General features: G+C 33.6%; 1 protein-coding gene across 1 annotated transcript; it reads left to right on the plus strand.

Moving 5' to 3' along the window:
• The first annotated feature begins 4,303 nt into the window (after nt 1-4,303).
• On the plus strand, nt 4,304-6,795 carry LOC145624395 (EPD1-interacting receptor-like cytoplasmic serine/threonine-protein kinase). The gene is made up of 5 exons (XM_081677423.1): nt 4,304-4,878; nt 5,000-5,135; nt 5,302-5,438; nt 5,583-5,709; nt 5,990-6,795. The coding sequence occupies exons 1-5, from the start codon at nt 4,498-4,500 to the stop codon at nt 6,583-6,585; spliced, it is 1,377 nt and encodes a 458-aa protein (XP_081533549.1). The 5' UTR covers nt 4,304-4,497; the 3' UTR covers nt 6,586-6,795.
• Nucleotides 6,796-19,092: the final 12,297 nt, after the last annotated feature.

Below are 19,092 nucleotides of genomic sequence, written 5' to 3' on the forward strand. Positions count from 1 at the left end.
TCATAGAAATAAACTCTTGATTTTTATATTTAATTACTTTGTATTTCAAATTTATAATGTAGTAAAAATGAGGTCTTCATTTTTATTTATTTTTCCCAGTTCCTAGTCACCTCTCTCTTCATTTTTATTTATATTAAGCATTTTTCATCTGATAAAAATATATATTTTGGCACTATCTATACGATAGTACTTACTTTGTAACTACTCAAACCACAACATTTTTTTTTCCGAGCAAACCACTACATATTATCTAATCTCTTTGCCTTAAATTAAATTAATGATCTTTATAGGACTCCTTATTGATCATAATTTCAAGACAAATAGGTAGAGCCCACTTTTAGCAATTGAATGTATGAAATGTGCATTATTTTTCCCCAGGAAGTCTATATATTTAGCAATTGTTTTGTACGCATATTTGCGTATGTATATATGGTGACACACTAATAGATAATTATATCATTTATCTCTATATGTTGATTAAAGTCAAAAGAAATATATCAGTTTAAGAGAGGAAATATAAAATTATTAATTCTAAAAAAAAGAACGTTCCATTAATTATAATGATAATACAAAATAATTAGTATGAAATTAACGTGGGGTTACAAAATTCCACTTCTCACCAACTTAGCGTAGATTTTGTGAACTTACTGAGCCATGCAAATCCGACAGCCGCTATTACTGTCCAATGTTGTCTTCCCTCTCTTAAAGGAGCCGAGTACACTTTCACGGCGTCTCCACTCTCCCTTGACTTTTTCCTCCTAGCTAAAAGTCAATGATATTGGTGTATATTACTATTCTCGATCTCTGCTCTACTTACTATTTTAAAATGTCCAGAAATTAAAAAAAGGTTACGGTGTATATATTTCTTATTACTATGAGGTCGCAATAGTTTTAGTTGCATGTAATAAATTAAGTTTACTAACACCAAGTAACATAGTGTCACAGAATGAGTAACAAAGTCGTTTAATGAATCTTCATGTTAAATTTTGTCGATGCATGTACCCAATTGCTTCGTATGGCTATGACTTGTATATATTGTTGATATTTCCACACACATTTCAACAAAATTGTTGAAACCCATTGTACTCCACTTATGAGTGTCCCACATTGGAGAAAGAGGAGAGATGGTTTCACTTTATAAGGTAGAGGAGTACCTCCTACTATTGCCAATTGGTTTTAGTATGGAAGCTCCAAAACCTTGTTTGTGGACCAAACTCTCCTCCTCCTTGTTTGGGTTGCCCAGGCCCATTTCATATTGTTTTTGAAATTTAACAAAAATGGCCTTTAAAATCAACATCAAAAGTTCTGGAAGCTGTTATATAAGCATATGGTGCATTGGTTGAAGGGTTAGTAGCGTTACAGTTTAACTACTAGTAAGAAAACATAATTGAGGCAATTTGTTCTATAATTATACATGTCCAAAAAAAATATTTAAAAAAAAAAAAAAAAAAAAATCAGCACAAAAACGACAAGGAGAAGAAAAAGAGGAGAAATTTCCATGCAATGTAATGTTCAAAATTTTATTTCAATGTAAGACAACGATGTTATACCTTCTCCAATTCGATCCCTTAAGAGGAACCCTACCTCCATCTCTATCACCATTTTTGCTTAACACATCCGCAATTCCCTTAAGAGATTCCTCTATTGCAGCTAAATCATGATTCATTAATTAGTTACGAAGTATGATAATTATTAATCACGTAAATCAATTTAGAATGCATATCATGAAAAAATAAGCTTTATCAATATTATTATACTCCGTAATTCATAAGTAGATTTTATTATATCGTTCATAAGATCGTTATTGACCGAGATAATAATTATCATACTTCGTATTTTATAATGTTTTAGAAATGATACCCCAATATTCCGTATTAAAAATCACAGGACTACATTAGTATGTCTACATCATAAGCTATATTAACATCAAAAAAAGTCTATCTCTGTAATTAATACAAGTAGTTCAAAACAGACTAATGTATAAGATGTTTTGTACTAATGTGCTATTAGTGGGCTGCATAACTTTCAATAGTGGGCCATATGTTATAGGGCCTTAGCAGATTTGCCGAGTTGTTTGAATTTTAGTTATAGCAAAACACTGATTGAGTCCAACTTTTTGGCCCACTTCTATTCATTCATTGATGTGAAGTTGAAGGTATCGATTATTCTTGCTTATAATCTTCAAACCTTAACTTCATCTTCAAGACCTTCAATGTGTTCTCCATCTAATCAATCTAACATGACACCTTTCCATTTTCTTCCTCCGTTGTAAGTACTTCTCACAATTCAACACTGTTGTTCGAATAGTAAAGAGACATGTAAAATGGTTCATTTTCATTGCGAATTTTAAGTAGCACATTAAGATTTTTTTTGTCGGCTTGCAAAACTAACATGATCAATCATTTTAGGCTCGTTTGGTTGCATGTAAGAATTGCAAATTCCTTGAAAATTTAATTTCCCATGTGATTGAATTTTTTAGGAAATTCAAAAACATGTTTGGTTAACCAAAGAAAGTAGAATTTAATTACCTAGGTCTCCTTAGGTAATTAAATTCCTTTATTTTGTGAAAAGTGAAAATTCATGAGAATTTCTACTTCCTATGGATTTGCCAACCAAACATCTCAAAAGAAATCCACTTTTTAACTTCTCATGTTTTCATTTGTCAACCAAAAGAAACAACCTCCAAACTCTTAGTGAATGCCGTCGAAGATCGACACATCTTGTACTATTTTCACAAATCAGGTGTCATCCCCCTCAATCTTAGAGAATGCTATCGAAGATTGCTACATCACGAGCCATATCATCTTCTCAAATTAAATGAAAACCTCCACAAACTTATTAGCCATTAGCTTATAACATCTATACATGTTAATCTCAAACTTAAGTTATCTAAATTTATAAGCATAAACTTCTCAAATATGAAATTAATATTTAAAACTCATATAATACCAATTTGTTAGGTCTGAAACTTATTTTATCTGAACTTACTTCGTAATAATTTAATATGTGATTTGAAAAATGCAATCTACCCTATAAACTACGTATAAACTTGGTACAAACTTCTATCACGCAGTCCAATACACACATGTGTAATGCGGATCATGAATCAACTCTACTCAATGAACAACTTGAATTTAATACTCCATATCACTAGCAACAAAATAAGAGATTCGAACACTGTATTCAGCAAAGTTAACTGCTGATGATTGATGACTATGTAACGCGGCTTTGAATATATAATACCAAGTATATACTAGTATAAGCAATTTATCCTTTTTATTTTTTTCATGTGACATGAAATATGGGTGAAATTTCAAAAAGCAAACTTTTCAACTTTAAGAGGATGAAATTCTGGGCAAATTTTGTTTGTTTTAACAATCCTGAAATAAAACAAAAAGAAAAGAAAAAAAAAAAAAAAAAAAAAAAAAAAGCACTGAGTTTCAGCAAAGTGACATGTGGCCCACTTAAAAAGTATCACTGTTAAAACCCACTAATGTTTATGTGGGCCCAAGCCCAGCCAAAAGCTCTAATGGGCGTAGACTATTGGGGCTCACCATTTTTAGAATATTATTATTCTCCGTCTCTTTATGTTCTAGAAACATAAGATGATACTTTATTTTATTTTTTAATACGAAGTAGAAGATACTTTACTTGTTATTATAAGCTCAATCAAACCAAACAATTATATCAAATTTTGTATGATTAAAAAATTGACAATATAATCTAAGATTAATAAATTTTTAATATGTGCATGTAAAGTTGATTACACTAATAAATTTTGTTTGTTAGATGATTATTAATATATGACTAGAGTACACGTAAAATATAAGTTCTATGGAGTAGATGTTGACTTTATGAGAAATTCTACTTTTGATGAGATACTCAGTATTAAGAACTTTTGCTCTTGTATGTTCCACCTAACTAAATTTAATATTGGTGAAGAAGTTAAGAAGTGAAATTATAAAAAAAAAAAATCAGAATGATTTACACTCTTGAATTATTTTTTCTTATGCAAGTATTTTAATTCAAGAAAACTAAAGATATGTCATATCATCTTCATTACATAGAATAATTTATAATAAAAATTATTAAATTTATAATCTTTCCTAAATAGTCATATCTCTTTATTTACATAATAGTTTGAAAATTGAAATATGATTTCACTTATAATAATAAAAATAACTCATGCATGACATAGAACAACAAAATAGTTTATTAAAAAAATTTAGAATCACAAGTTTAATAAACCTAGCATAAACAACACTTGCCTTTCAATTTTTTGGTCGGTAGGTCTTCCCTACTTTAAGTAACCCTTTTAAAAAAAGGGTACTCTTCCAAAACCACAAACCCATTTTTCCACTTATCTTTTCCATTCACATCAATTATACTATTTTGCTTAATCTTCAAGCTCCTCCCATAAATTGGAGGAGATTCAATCAATAAACCAAAAAAAAAAAAAAAAACACCCAAAACACAAAACCAAAAAATAACAAAAATATGGCACTTAAAATGGCCATATGTTGTTTTACCAATACTCTTGACACAAATGATGAACTTGTTCATCCTAAACAAACACCTTCACCTTCTCCTCATAGAGTCTCCCATTTAGGTATAACCAATAAACTTAACATTAGCTCGGAAATCTCGATCAACGAGCTTTCGAACTCGATCCCGGGATCAAACCTACATGTTTTTAGCCATGATGAGCTTAGGTTGATCACTAACAACTTTTCATCGAGTAACTTCCTTGGTGAAGGTGGATTCGGCGCGGTGTATAAAGGTTTCATACATGATAGTCTTAGGCCTGGCTTAGAGGCTCAAGCTGTTGCTGTTAAGGTCTTGGATTTGGAAGGTACACAAGGTCATAAAGAGTGGTTGGTAAGTTTTTCATACAAGTTTGTAACAATAATATGAAAACTTTATATTATATGATCAAGAAAAATAAACAAACATTTATAATAGCATACTAAATGATTTATGCACATTTTTTTTTTCCTAGGCTGAAGTGATATATCTTGGACAATTAAGGGACCCTAATTTGGTGAAGCTAATTGGGTATTCTTGTGAAAATGACCAAAGACTCCTTGTGTATGAATACATGGCTAGGGGTAATTTGGACAAGCAACTTTTTAGTAGTAAGTATATCCCTCTTTTTTTCAATTTAGATTAATAATTGAGGAATAATTTAGATTGTTTGTTTTTTATATTCTATCTTTATTGCTTATGTTCCAATTTTGGACCTACCTAATTAAGCTAATTAATTTATTTCGGCTTGTTGTTATTTTGATGATGTGAATGTAGGACGTTCAATTCCGTTGCCATGGTTGACAAGAATCAAAATTGCATTAGACACTGCTAAAGGCTTAGCTTTTCTTCATGAACTTAATACACCCGTCATTTTCAGGGATTTCAAGGCCGCAAACATACTCTTAGATGCAGTAAGATTATATCAATTCATTTACGACTTCTGTCAAACTTTAATTGTCACGTTACTAGTTCAAATTATATCAACTATCACGTAATGCCTAAAAGTTGTACATTTCCCGATTATAGTTACTAAAGGATTGATCTTGTTTGTGTAGGATTATACAGCTAAACTTTCAGATTTTGGGTTTGCTAGAGATGGACCAGATGAAGATAAGACTCACGTTTCTACCAAAAATATAGTGGGCACTAAAGGCTATGCCGCCCCAGAGTACATTATGACAGGTAATTTATTAAAGTATTCTTTCATCACAATGATTCTTGTTTCCCTTAGTGTTACACTGTTACATTGCGCACTTGTTCACTTTACCTTATTTCCTTACCTTATTTTTAAATGAATAAAATTGATTTCTATTGATAATCGCGAATTATATGCTATTTTCACTAGTAATATCTAATTTTGGTTAAAACTAAATTTTAGGCATTGGCCAAATTTTAAGGCATCTATGTTTTGAAGCAAGTTACATGAAGTAACACATTTATTGATTGCTTGAATAAATTACAGGTCATTTGACAACTATGAGCGATGTTTACAGTTACGGGGTAGTCCTATTAGAGTTGCTAACCGGAAGAAGATGCATGGACAAGAAGCGCCCGAAAAAAGAGCAAAGTTTGGTAGAATGGGGAAGGCCACTACTAAAAGATCCTCGAAAAATCGAAGGCATAATGGACCCAAGACTAGACGGGCAATACTCGATCGAGGGGTCTAAAATCGCGGCAATGTTGGCATACCAATGCCTAAACAAGCATCCCAAAACAAGGCCTAAAATGAGTGTAGTGATCAAGGTGTTGGAACCACTTTTGGAACTCAATGACATGCCATTTGAGGGACCATTTGTGCATGTTGTACCAAAAGAAGGTCAGGAAATAACCAATAGTAATAAAGAGCAATCATTATTGTGTGATGCTAAAAAAGAGGATAACATTAATAATAATAATGTTAATAGTGAAATAAATGAAGTGGTTAAAGTTGAAATAGTGGAAGAAAAGGAGGTTGAAAGAGAAGAAAATCGTGAAGAAAAACAAAAGAATGGACATCAAAGAAGAACACAAAGATCTAGGGCAGTCAAATCTGATTCATCTCTTTGTGAAGTTCTATAGGAGTTTTTAATTTGTTCTAATTATGTTTGAATTACAGCAAGTGTACAAAATAAATTTTTTTGTTTGTTAATTATAAAGTTTTATCAATTGTAAGTTTACTCAAATCTTTAGAGTATTCATTAAATAAGGACAGATAATGGAGTAATCAATAAGTTCTTTTACTACTTGTGTAACTAATTGATCTAAATATCCAACAATGCAATTTGTTGACTCTTTTCTATCAAGAAATTTTATAAGGCTCATATAGTCTGTTTTGAAAGCAAACATGTTAACGTATCTATATCAATGATTATGTACATGAGATGATAAAGAAATATTTATCACCGTCACTTTCCCACAATTGATTACAATATTATTCTCTAGTGCACCGTTATTGACTAGTGAGTCTACAAACCCGCAATAACCTTTGATATATTTTAAATACATGTTAGTATATATTTGTAAATTAATAATTGTGGAGCTGGTTTTCTAAGAATCTCATACTTCAAGGGCAAAGCAGATTTTTGATGCATAAGTAATTGCATTTTAAGACTCCAATTTCACAATTATTTCTAGTTCTTTAATCGATCCAACTCTTCATTGATGATGTCTCTAACACAAATAGTTTTAAATCTACATCGCTTGAGAGGGTAAAAATATAAGAAAAATACCACAAATGAGGCCTAAGATATATGATCCTTAGACCACAATGATATGAAATTAAAAGGGGAGCAGTGTCACCACTCCACTAGCTCAACCTCAAATAGCCCTTCTTCATGCCTAAGATGAAAGTGTACGTGCACAAGCAGAATGATATAAAGCTTAAGGTAGCCCTAGCTCGACGACCCTAGTCAACGTCTAACTACACTTATTTGAACTTATTAATTGTATTTAAAAGGATTTTTCTTGAAACTTTTTTCTTTAGCGTGAAATTGAAAACAAAGTTGTGTTACATTTAGTAAACCAGTCAATCCGAACGACGTACTATGAAATAATTAATGGTCATTAGCTTAGTCAACCTAATTGTGACTTTGTAATTGTTTAGAAACCAAATATATATGTCAATTCTTACTTGAGTTTTCAATAATCTAAAGCTTTCTAAGCTATAGAACTTTCAAAGTTGTGCACCAAAAATTAATTAAACTTAACTAAGAAGTAAGAAGCGACAAATTTGTGCTTGCTTACCTACCAATAGAAGGTTTTAGTGTATTAGTTAGTCAATTTACATCTTCAATTTGTCAATTAGAGTGGTTTACAGCAAGAATCAATATCTACAAGCATTAATTAATTGGATAAATATCATTCCTAATTCATAATATAAGTAAAGACTAGAAATAATTATGAGCAATTTCAATTTTATGTCATCACTTCTAACTTTAAAAACCCTTAAATGGAAGTAGATACTCCGTATACACCTAAAGTTAAGTAAATGATTAGTTTTCCTACCAAAGTAAACACATCTTTTTATGTTACCTTCTAATGGAACTTTCTTTAAGCTCTCCCATTATAAACTTTTCATTACAAAATAAAGTTAAAATATTATGTTATAAAGGTGTGAAGTTTGGGTGTTTCATAATATAGCCAATCCCATGAAATGCATTTAAGATTAGAAATTGCCAATAATGTTGTTTAAGTATTCATAAGAAAGTAGCTTTGAGAGCCCACGCTTCAGTTTGCTTTTTCCACTACTAAAGTACTAGAGTTAACAATAGGTGCACAAAACTTTTTGGGATATGTATTTTAATTTAGTTGGATAACTTATTGAGAGATACCAATAATTTGTAGCAATCCAATATCGTATACACTATTAAATAATGATAATGATTGTGGTTAAGTTGTAGGTTATGGTTAGTGCTGATACTCTATACCCTTTAGGCCTTTATCTATCAAGATTATGCTTATATATTTGATTTGAATAAACCGAAAGTGAGACGATTACCATATATGTTAATTGAGGTTCAACAATCTACAAATTAAATCAGATGGTAATAAGAGGAGGTATTCATAAACCTTATAAACTAATTATGTTTCTACTTTTATTATGGCGACAGTTATTCTAATCTACATTAACACGAGTAACTCATAAAAAGGATATATTCCTCCATTCCTCCTAAGGCCCTTTTTTTTTAAACTTAATGGAATGGTATATTCGAGAATTGAGATAAAAGGTGGTCCATGAGTATTGGACAGCACAATGAAAGAAACATAGAAAGACATGTACTGATGTACTAATGTACATGCATGAGTCACATGAGTAATAGAGGCTAGTAGTAGTCAAGGTTGTAGGAGTCGTGGCCTTACCTTGCACATCCAACACCAAAAAAGAAAGGCAAACATGTTATGGGAAAGTGGGAGGGTAAGGGTCCTACGCCAAACGTCCTTGCTAAGGGATAAAAGATATAAAAATCCCCAAAAAGTCTAATTTCATCGATGCTACTAAGTGCAAAATCTAACAATTAGGTCATTGCATGTGTTCAAAACATATAATTGTGCTACCATGCCAAAATTGATTTGATGCTAGCTTGATTATTGTATGCGTTGTCCTCAATTGGCCAGTTTCATTTATTGAATAAAACTACACCCTTTCGTTTCTAAGGCTTTATCAAACACCAGTCTTCACATATATCCAACAGTTGACATTCAAATATAATACTCTCTCTGTTTCTTTTTTATTATTGTTCTATAGAGCAAAGCTCACTTTATTGAAAGTAAGGTAAACACACTGCACACAGATTGATTGTTTGCAACTGGAGGCCCTGGTATAGTTGTATAGTACGAGTCTATCTCAAATGAATCACCTCAAAGAGTAATATAAGGTGAGAAAACAGAAACTAAAGAAGTATTTAGATAGGCAAAGTATATATCAACAGTTCAACAATATATCACTTTCATCGACGTATCTTTTTTTTTTGGTTCTTGTACGTATAGAGTTACTTAAGACATATTATGTAACCAAAATTTGATCACAAATTTTTTGTATCATCTCCATTCTAAATCTTTGACCGATGAAACTAATCGTTTTGTCAGCTTCCAGCCGTCCACTTGTACTTTGTGCATAACAATAGACAATGGTGTTCTTTCACTATTTAAATGTACAAGATACCAGTATACCACCGCTTAAGACACTAGATTTTTTATCTTTACAAACTCAAATTTTAATATTTTCACACCTAAACCACATACAAGTCGTTTATATACTAAACATTCGGAGATTTAGGATCTGGGCACACTACTCTAAGCTACTTAACACCCTTCTTATTGAAACTAATAATTATGGTGTCATTTTTACACATAATTAATGTTAATGTTTGCTTAGTCAAATGATCCTACTACAGCTAATAGAGTGGGGGTGATAGCTTGGTAGGTGGCTTCAACAAAACTACTTAGCATTCATTTCAGCAACAAAGAATGCAATCTGAGAAGACAAGATGTTGACTATGTAGTGTGTCTAACTACTCCTTCATTTGAAACCGTCTAGTAACTTAATTACTTGATTAGTGACATCCTGGTTCCTAGTACCTAGTAGTAAATAAATAATTACTCTGTGTTCAAGAAGATCGAGGAGTGTAATAAAGACAAAAAAAGGGCATGTGTTATAAAGAATAGAGATAAAGAGAATCATTAGATAACTATTGTATTGTTGTAATTGATTTTACAACTTTCCAAAGAGATATATATATATAGTAAAGTATCTTGTGATTAGAGCTGTCAAAAGTTGACCAGACTTGAAATACCGATTCAAACCCGATTATTTAATCGACCTATCTAAACCCAAAAAAATGATGACCTAAACCCGACGTGAAACCCACCCTAGACCCGAGTTGACCCGATTATGTGAGACCCAAACATGAACATGAACAGACCTAGATATGACCAGACCCGAATGTAACCCATAAATTATTGACCTGAACCGAACCCGACTTGAATCGAAATTGACCCAAACCCGTTTTAACCCGTCAAAACCCGAATTCAACCTCACTTGTTACTAACCTAACCTAACCTAACCTGAATTCAACCCGACCCGAATTTAACCCAACCTGTTACAAACTCGACCCGAAATCAACCCGACTTGTTATTGATCTGACCCAAATTCAACCCGACATGTTATGACCTGACCCGAATTTTACCAGACCTATTACTAACCCGACCTAAAAATTCAACCCGATCTACTGTTACTAACCCGACTTGAAATCAACACGACTTGTTATTGACCCGACCTAAATTCAACCTAAATTGTTTCTAACCCGAGTTCAAATCACCTTAAATGCAATTTAGACCACCTTATTATTGTTGATCGAAGCATTTTATCTAGGGAGACCAAGTCGGTCCACGCCAGCAAAAGAAAGGAGCATCATCCTCAAATTTAAGAGTTAAATATAGTATATATTTGTTGTATGGTCAAAGAAGATAATTATCTTCCTAAATTATAGACTATAATTCCCTAGTATATTGCCATATATATTATAGTCAAAGGAAATAATTAGCTTCATAAAAATGATAAATTATCTATTTATAGTTAGTTAAACTCGAATATGACCTGACTTGGAAATGACCCGACTTGATTGTAACCTGCAAATTATTGACTTAAACATAACCTGACTTGAATTCGAGAATGACCGACTTGGAAATGACCTGACCTAATTATAACCCGTAAATTATTGACTTGAACCGAACCCGAATCAAACCCGAGAATTACCCTAACCCGTTTTAACCCGTGAAAACCCAAATTAAACCCGACCTATTATTCACCCGACCCGAATGTAACCCGAACTAAACCCGACCAAAACCCAATTAGAAAGTACGACCCGACGTGACCCGACAACTTAAGCATGACCAACCACCAAACTCGACCCGCATATGTTATGGAATTAATCCGAATTGACCCGACCCGAATTGACCCAACCCACTATTACTGACCCAAACCCGATTCGTTTATCCGAATAGACAGCTCTACCCGAAACATCCAAAATTTCTTAAAAAGCGTGGATATCAGCCTTCAATTTTAGATTTTTTCGACTTTTTTTTCGCCCGTTAATAAAAGTTGCTGAAATGTTTACCATGGTCCCTAACATCCTCTGGGAGTCCAATTGGTTGGGTAGAATCATCCAATTTGCCTTTAAACGGCCAATTTACCATTTTACAACTTACAACGATTTCATTAACTCAAGCCTACCACGAACATTTATGACAAAGTATAATGATCATATATGATTTCAAACGGCATTATACGACCCCGAGATATATCTCCAAAAATCTAATGGATTTTTGACACCGGGACACGAAACCTCCAAAATTTCTCAAAAAGCGTGAATATAAGCCTTCAATTTTGGAATTTTTTGACTTTTTTTCGCTTGTAAATAAAAATTGTCGATATGTTTACCATGTTCCCTTATACCCTCCGGGAATCCAATTAGGTGGGTGGAACCATGCAATTTGCCTTTAAATGGCGAATTTACCGGTTACACATTGCACCGATTTCATTAACTGAAGCCTACCACGATCATTTATGACAACATAAAATGATCATTTATGGTTTAAAACAGTATTATATGACCCAGAGATGTATCCCCTAAAATCTCAATCCTTTTCAACACCGGCCCCGAAACCTCAAAAATTTCTCGAACAACGTGAATATTAGCCTTCAATTTTGGAATTTTTTGACTTTTTTTCGCCCAGAAATAAAAATTGCCGAAATTTCTAGCATGGTCCCTAATACCTTCGGGAGTCCAATTGGGTGGGTGGAACCATCCAATTTGCCTTTAAACGACCAATTTACCGGTTTACAACTTGCACCAATTTCATTAATTCAAGCCTACCACGAACATTATGACAACAAATAATGATCATATATGGTTCCAAACGGCATTATATGACCCTGAGATGTATCCCATAAAATTTCAAGACTTTACGACACCGGGCCCCGAAACCTCCAAAATTTCTCAAAAAACATGGATAATTAGCCTTCAATTTTGGAAATTTTTGACTTCTTTTTGGCTCGAAAATAAAAATTGCCGAAATGTTTACCATGGTCCCTTATACCCTCCGGTAGCCCAATTGGGTGGATGAAACCATCCAATTTGCCTTTAAACGGCCAATTTACCTGTTTACAACTTGCACCGATTTCATTAACTAAAGCCTACCACAAACATATATGACAACAAATAATGATCATATATGGTTCCAAACGACATTATATAACCGCAAGATGTATTCTCTAGAATCTCAAGGCTTTTCGATACAGGGCCAAGAAACCTTCAAAATTTCTCAAAAAGCGTGGATATTAGCCTTTATTTTTGAAATTTTTACACTTTTTTCGCCCGGAAATAATAATTGCCGAAATTTTTACCATGGTCCCTAATACCCTTCGGGTGTCCAATTGGGTGGGTGGAACCATCCAATTTGCCTTTAAACGGCCAATTTACCGGTTTTCAACTTGCATCGATTTCATTAACTCAAGCTTACCACGAACATTTATGACAACAAATAATGATCATTTATGGTTCCAAACGACATTATATGACCCCGAGATTTATCCCCTAGAATTTCAAGACTTTTCGACACCAGGCCCTGAAACCTTCAAAATTTCTCAAAAAGCGTGGATATTAGTCTTTATTTTTTGAATTTTTACACTTTTTTCGCCCGAAAATAATAATTGTCGAAATTTTTACCGTGGTCCCTAATACCCTTCGGAAGTCCATTTGGGTGGGTGGAACTATCCAATTTGCCTTTAAATGGCCTATTACAGGTTATAACTTGCACCGATTTCATTAATTCAAGCATACCACGAACATTTATGACAACAAATAATGATCAAATATGGTTCCAATTCAGCATTATATGACCTTGAGATGTAACCCCTACAATTTCAAGACTTTTCGACATCAGGCCCAGAATCCTCAAAAATTTCTCAAAAAGCGTAGATATTTTCCTTCAATTTTGAAATTTTTTACTTTTTTTCGCCTTGAAATAAAAATTGCCGAAATGTTTACCATGATCCCTAAAACTATCCGGGAGTCCCATTAGGTGGGTGGAACATCCAATTTTCCTTTAAATGACCAATTTACCGGTTTTCAACTTGTACCATTTTCATTAACTTAAGTCTACCACGAATATATATGACAACAAATAATGATCATATATAGTTCCAAACGGCATTATATGACCATGATATGTATCCCCTAGAATTTCAAGACTTTTCGACACCAGGCCCCGTAACCTCCCAAATTTCTCAAAAAACATGGATATTAGCCTTCAATTTTGGAATTTTATAGACTTTTTTCGCCCAAAAATAAAAATTGCCGAAATATTTACCATGGTCCCTAATATCCTCCTGGAGTCGAATTGGGTTGGTGGAACCATCCAATTTGCCTTTAAACGGCCAATTTATCAGTTTACAATTTGCACGGTTTTTATTAACTCAAGCATGCTACTAACATTTATGACAACATATAATGATCATGTATGGTTCCAAAAGGCATTATATGACTCCGAGATATATTCCCTCAAATATCAAGACTTTTCTAACTAGGCCCCGAAACCTACAAAATCTATCAAAAAACGTGGATATTAGCCTTCAATTTTAGAATTTTTTGACTTTTTTTCGCCCAGAAATAAAAATTGCCGAAATGTTTAGCACGGTTTGTAATATCTTTCGGGAGTCCAATTGGGTGGGAGGAACCATCCAATTTGCCTTTAAACGACCAATTTACCGGTTTACAACTTGCACCAATTTCATTAATTCAAGCCTACCAAGAATATTTATGACAACAAACAATGATCATATATGGTTCTAAACGGTATTATATGACCCCGAGATGTATCCCATAGAATTTCAAGACTTTTCAACACCAGGCCCCGAAACCTCAAAAATTTCTCAAAAAGCGTAGATATAGCCTTCAATTTTGGAAAATTTTGACTTTTTTTTGGCTCGAAAATAAAAATTTCCAAAATGTTTACCATGGTCCCTAATACCCTCCGATAGTCCAATAAGGTGGGTGGAACCATCCAATTTGCCTTTAAACTGCAAATTTATCGGTTTACAACTTGCACCGATTTCATTAACTCAAGCCTACCATGAACATATATGACAACAAATAATGATCATATATGGTTCCAAACGGCATTATATGACCCCGAGATGTAACCCCAAGAATTTCAAGACTTTTCGCCACCGGGCCCGAAACCTCCAAAAATTCTCAAAAAGCGTGAATATTAAGCCTTCAATTTTGGAATGTTTTTAACTTTTTTTCGTTCGAAAATAAAAATTGCCGAAAGGTTTACCATGGTCCAAAATACACTCCGGAAGTCCAATTGGGTTGGTGGAACCATCCAATTTGCATTTAACGGCCAATTTACCGGTTTACAACTTGCATAGTTTTTATTAACTCAAGCATGCTACGAGCCTACGAACATTTATGACAACATATAATGATCATGTATGATTCCAAACGGCATTATATGACCCCGAGATGTATTCCCTCAAATATCAAGACTTTTCTAATTGGGCCCCGAAACCTCCAAAATCTTTCAAAAAACGTGGATATTAGCCTTCAATTTTGGAATTTTTCGACTTTTTTTCGCCCGGAAATAAAAATTGCCGAAATGTTTTGCATGGTCCCTAATACCTTTCAGGAGTCCAATAGGGTGGGTGGAACCATCCAAGTTTCCTTTAAACGACCAATTTACCGGTTTACAACTTGCACCAATTTTATTAATTCAAGCCTACCACGAACATTTATGACAACAAATAATGATCATATATGGTTCCAAATGGCATTATATGACCTCGAGATGTATCTCATAGAATTTCAAGACTTTTCGACACCGGTCCCGAAACCTCCAAAATTTCTCAAAAAACGTGGATATTAGCCTTCAATTTTGGAATTTTTTAACTTTTTTCGCCCGGAAAGAAAAATTGCCGAAATGTTTACCATGATCCCTAATACCCTCCGGAAGTCCAATTAGGTGTGTGGAACCATCCAATTTGCTTTTAAATGTCCAATTTACCGGTTTACAACTTGCATCGATTTACCGTTTTACAACGGCCAATTTAATTAACTTGCACCGAGCCCGACTTGAACCGAAATTGACCAAAACCAGTTTTAACCCGTCAAAACCCGTATTTAACCCGATTTTTTACTAACCTAACCTGAATTCAACCCGACCCGTTCCTAACTCGACCCGAATTTAACCCTCTCTGTTACAAACCCGACCCGAAATCAACTCGACTTGTTATAGACCTGATCCAAATTCAACCCGATTTGTTATAGACCTGACCCGACCCAACCCAAATTTTACCAGACCTTACCTGATCTAAAAATTCAACCTGATCTGTTACTAACCTGACTTGAAATTAACACGACTTGTTATTGGCCCAACCTATAAATTCAACCCAAATTGTTCCTGACCCGATTTCAAATCACCTTAAATTCAATTTAGACCCCCTTGTTATTGTTGATCAAAGAATTTTGTCTAGGGAGACCAAGTCGGTCCAGGCCAGCAAAAGAAGGAGCATCATCCTCAAATTTAAGAGTTAAATATAGTATACGAAGTATATATTTGTTGTATGGTCAAAGGAGTTAGTTATCTTCCTAAATTATAGACTATAGTTCCGTATTACATTGTCATATATATTATAGTCAAAGGAAATAATTAGCTTGATAAAAATGATAATTATCTATTTATAATTAGTTGAACCCGAATATGACTTGACTTGGAAATGACCCGACTTGATTGTAACCTGCAAATTATTGACTTGAACATAACTCGACTTGAATCTGAGAATGACCCGATTTGGAAATTACCCAACCTAATTATAACCCGCAAATTATTGACTTGAACCGAACCCTACTTGAACCAGAGAATGACCCAACTTGAAAATGACTCGACCTGATTATAATCAGCAAATTATTGACTTGAACCGTACCCGACTCAAACTCGAGAATAAACTAACCTGATTCTAACCCGCAAATTATTGACTTGAACCGAACCTGACTCGAACACGAGAATTACCCTAACCCGTTTAAACCTGAATTAAACTCAACCTATTGTTCACCCGACCCCAATGTAATCCGACCTGTTATTAAACCGACCTAAACCCGACCCAAACCCGATAAGAAGTATGACCCGACGTGACCCGACTCAAGCATTACCCAACCCTAACCCGACCAGCATATGTTATGGAATTAATCCGAATTGACCCGATCTGAGTTGACCCAACCCATTCTTATCCGACCCAAACCCGATCCATTTATCCGAATTGACAACTCTACTTGTGATTTAAAAAAGAACGGAGGAAATAATTTAGCATCAGCGTGTACATAATGCACGTCAGATAATGTTAAGCAACGTTAGATGTGGTAGGGAAGCAAAATTCACCTAATTTCCTTAAATCTCAGTTTAGAATGACTTGGTAGTCTTGGTCATCGTGGACTATGTCTAATTTTAACCAAACCCTTCATCAAATGCACTTGAACACGAAGATGGTGACAAAAACAAGTATGATAGATGATAGATGATAGATGATAGATGGATATACTTAGAAAAGATATAAGCCGACCACAACTACAACCACAAAATTGAAAGCTTTGATGACATAGTTGAAAAGACATTCTGTTGAAATGCGTAAAAGTGTAACACATACTTTTCTCCATTATTCTTTGAGATTAGTACATGCATAATGCAAATCTTCTATTTTGATCCATAGATTTCTAATGAAGAAAAATTGCATCCTTAGACCATAGAACCTGTAGGGGCGATTTTGAAAGCAATGTTTTAACAAATAATGTGAGTATGATCCACATGTGTATCAAGGTAGTGCGATGGCCGAGGTAGAGGAGAGACTTAGACAGTGACAAATCTATCTTGCTATAAAAATAAGGGTAATGATATATCATATATGTAACCCTAATGGCTATATAAGCATTAAAGACACTATTGGAAATTGTATAAAATTAAAAATTCATGACAAAAACATGCGTAAATCAGTGTAATTAGTGTTATATTTTTATGATTTTTGAACTTTTTACGATTTTAAAGTGTAAATTTAATGCTTATATTTAGCCCTAAGGGCTTTGTATAGCATTTTCCTAATAAAAACAAGGAAAATTTGACAATTACCACCTTCTGTTATGTCCATTTTAGCAATTACCACCTTCTATTTTTTATTTTGAAAATTACCACCTTCTATTTTCAAAAACATCAAAAGTTACCACCTTCTTGCCTCCCAACTACCACATGACGTCATTTTAGGCTCATTCTTTCTCTTTCCTCCCTATTTCCCTCACATTTCTCATTCCTAACTCGATTCTCATCCCCCCCTTTCACTTTTTTTTCCCCCAAACAATCAAAAACACTTCAATTCACTCCTCCAAATCAAAATTGATGAACAATTATTGGTGGTTTGGGGGAAAAAAAAGTGAAAGGGGAGATGAGAATCCAAATAGGAATGAGAAATGTGAGGAAAATAGGGAGGGAAGGGAAAGAATGAGCCCAAAATGACGTCACGTGGTAGTTGGGGGGCAAGAAGGTGGTAACTTTTCATGTTTTTGAAAATAGAAGGTGGTAATTTTCAAAATAAAAAATAGAAGGTGGTAATTGCTAAAATGGACATAACAGAAGGTGGTAATTGTCAAAATTTCCTAAAAATAATCATAAGAACACTTTTTATATTTCTATCATATATAGAAGCCATAAAGGTCATGACCTCATTTATAACACTTGTTTTTTTTTTTTTTTTTTGAAACAACCTCATTTATAACACTTAAGTTGTCGGAAAAAAAAAAAAAAAAAAAAAGGGTTACAAACTCAATTCTTAAAAAGGAAATTAGCACAAGAAACACCGTATCTATTACTATCTCCGTTGTATATTATTTGCAACAATAAGCCATTTTCAATCACTTTATGTCAAATTGTTTTAAATAATATAAAACAGAAGTAATATATTAACACCTCTTAAAAGTTAAAACTCACGAATTCTATTCTTCAAAAGTTATTGCGTAAAATTCTATAATAATAATAATTATTATTACTCGTATATGAACATATCACAATTATAAAATTAGACATAATCGTATCATCACTCCACAAGGGAGCAGTGGAAACACTAGTCGAAGGAGGATGACATTTATTTTGTCCTCGCCACTACTTTATAAGAGAATATAACGATCTCCCAGAAAGAGAAAAATGAGGTACAATATAAACCTAAGAAAAATTGAATCAATTAAGGCAGCTGCAAGAAGGTCAACACGCATTGATAAATGGCAAATACCCTCAACATTCTATGCTTTATGAATGTATTCGTTGAATCTCTAGTCTCTACACAACAAACAACACATTTTCTAAAGACAATGGGACAAATAAACAGGAAAGCTCAATGAAGCGATAAAGGAAGCACGGAACACTCTTACCAGATTGAAAATAATGAACTGGTAGAAAAACGCGATGAAAAACAGAGTGAAGAAGAGAATGCCAATGATGTTTCGTCTTTGGCAAGATGGCCACCTATTATACATGCAATACAGCATGCTA

The sequence above is a fragment of the Chenopodium album genome, chromosome 3 (assembly GCF_948465745.1).
Source record: "Chenopodium album chromosome 3, dcCheAlbu1.1, whole genome shotgun sequence".
Taxonomy (NCBI): domain Eukaryota; kingdom Viridiplantae; phylum Streptophyta; class Magnoliopsida; order Caryophyllales; family Amaranthaceae; genus Chenopodium; species Chenopodium album.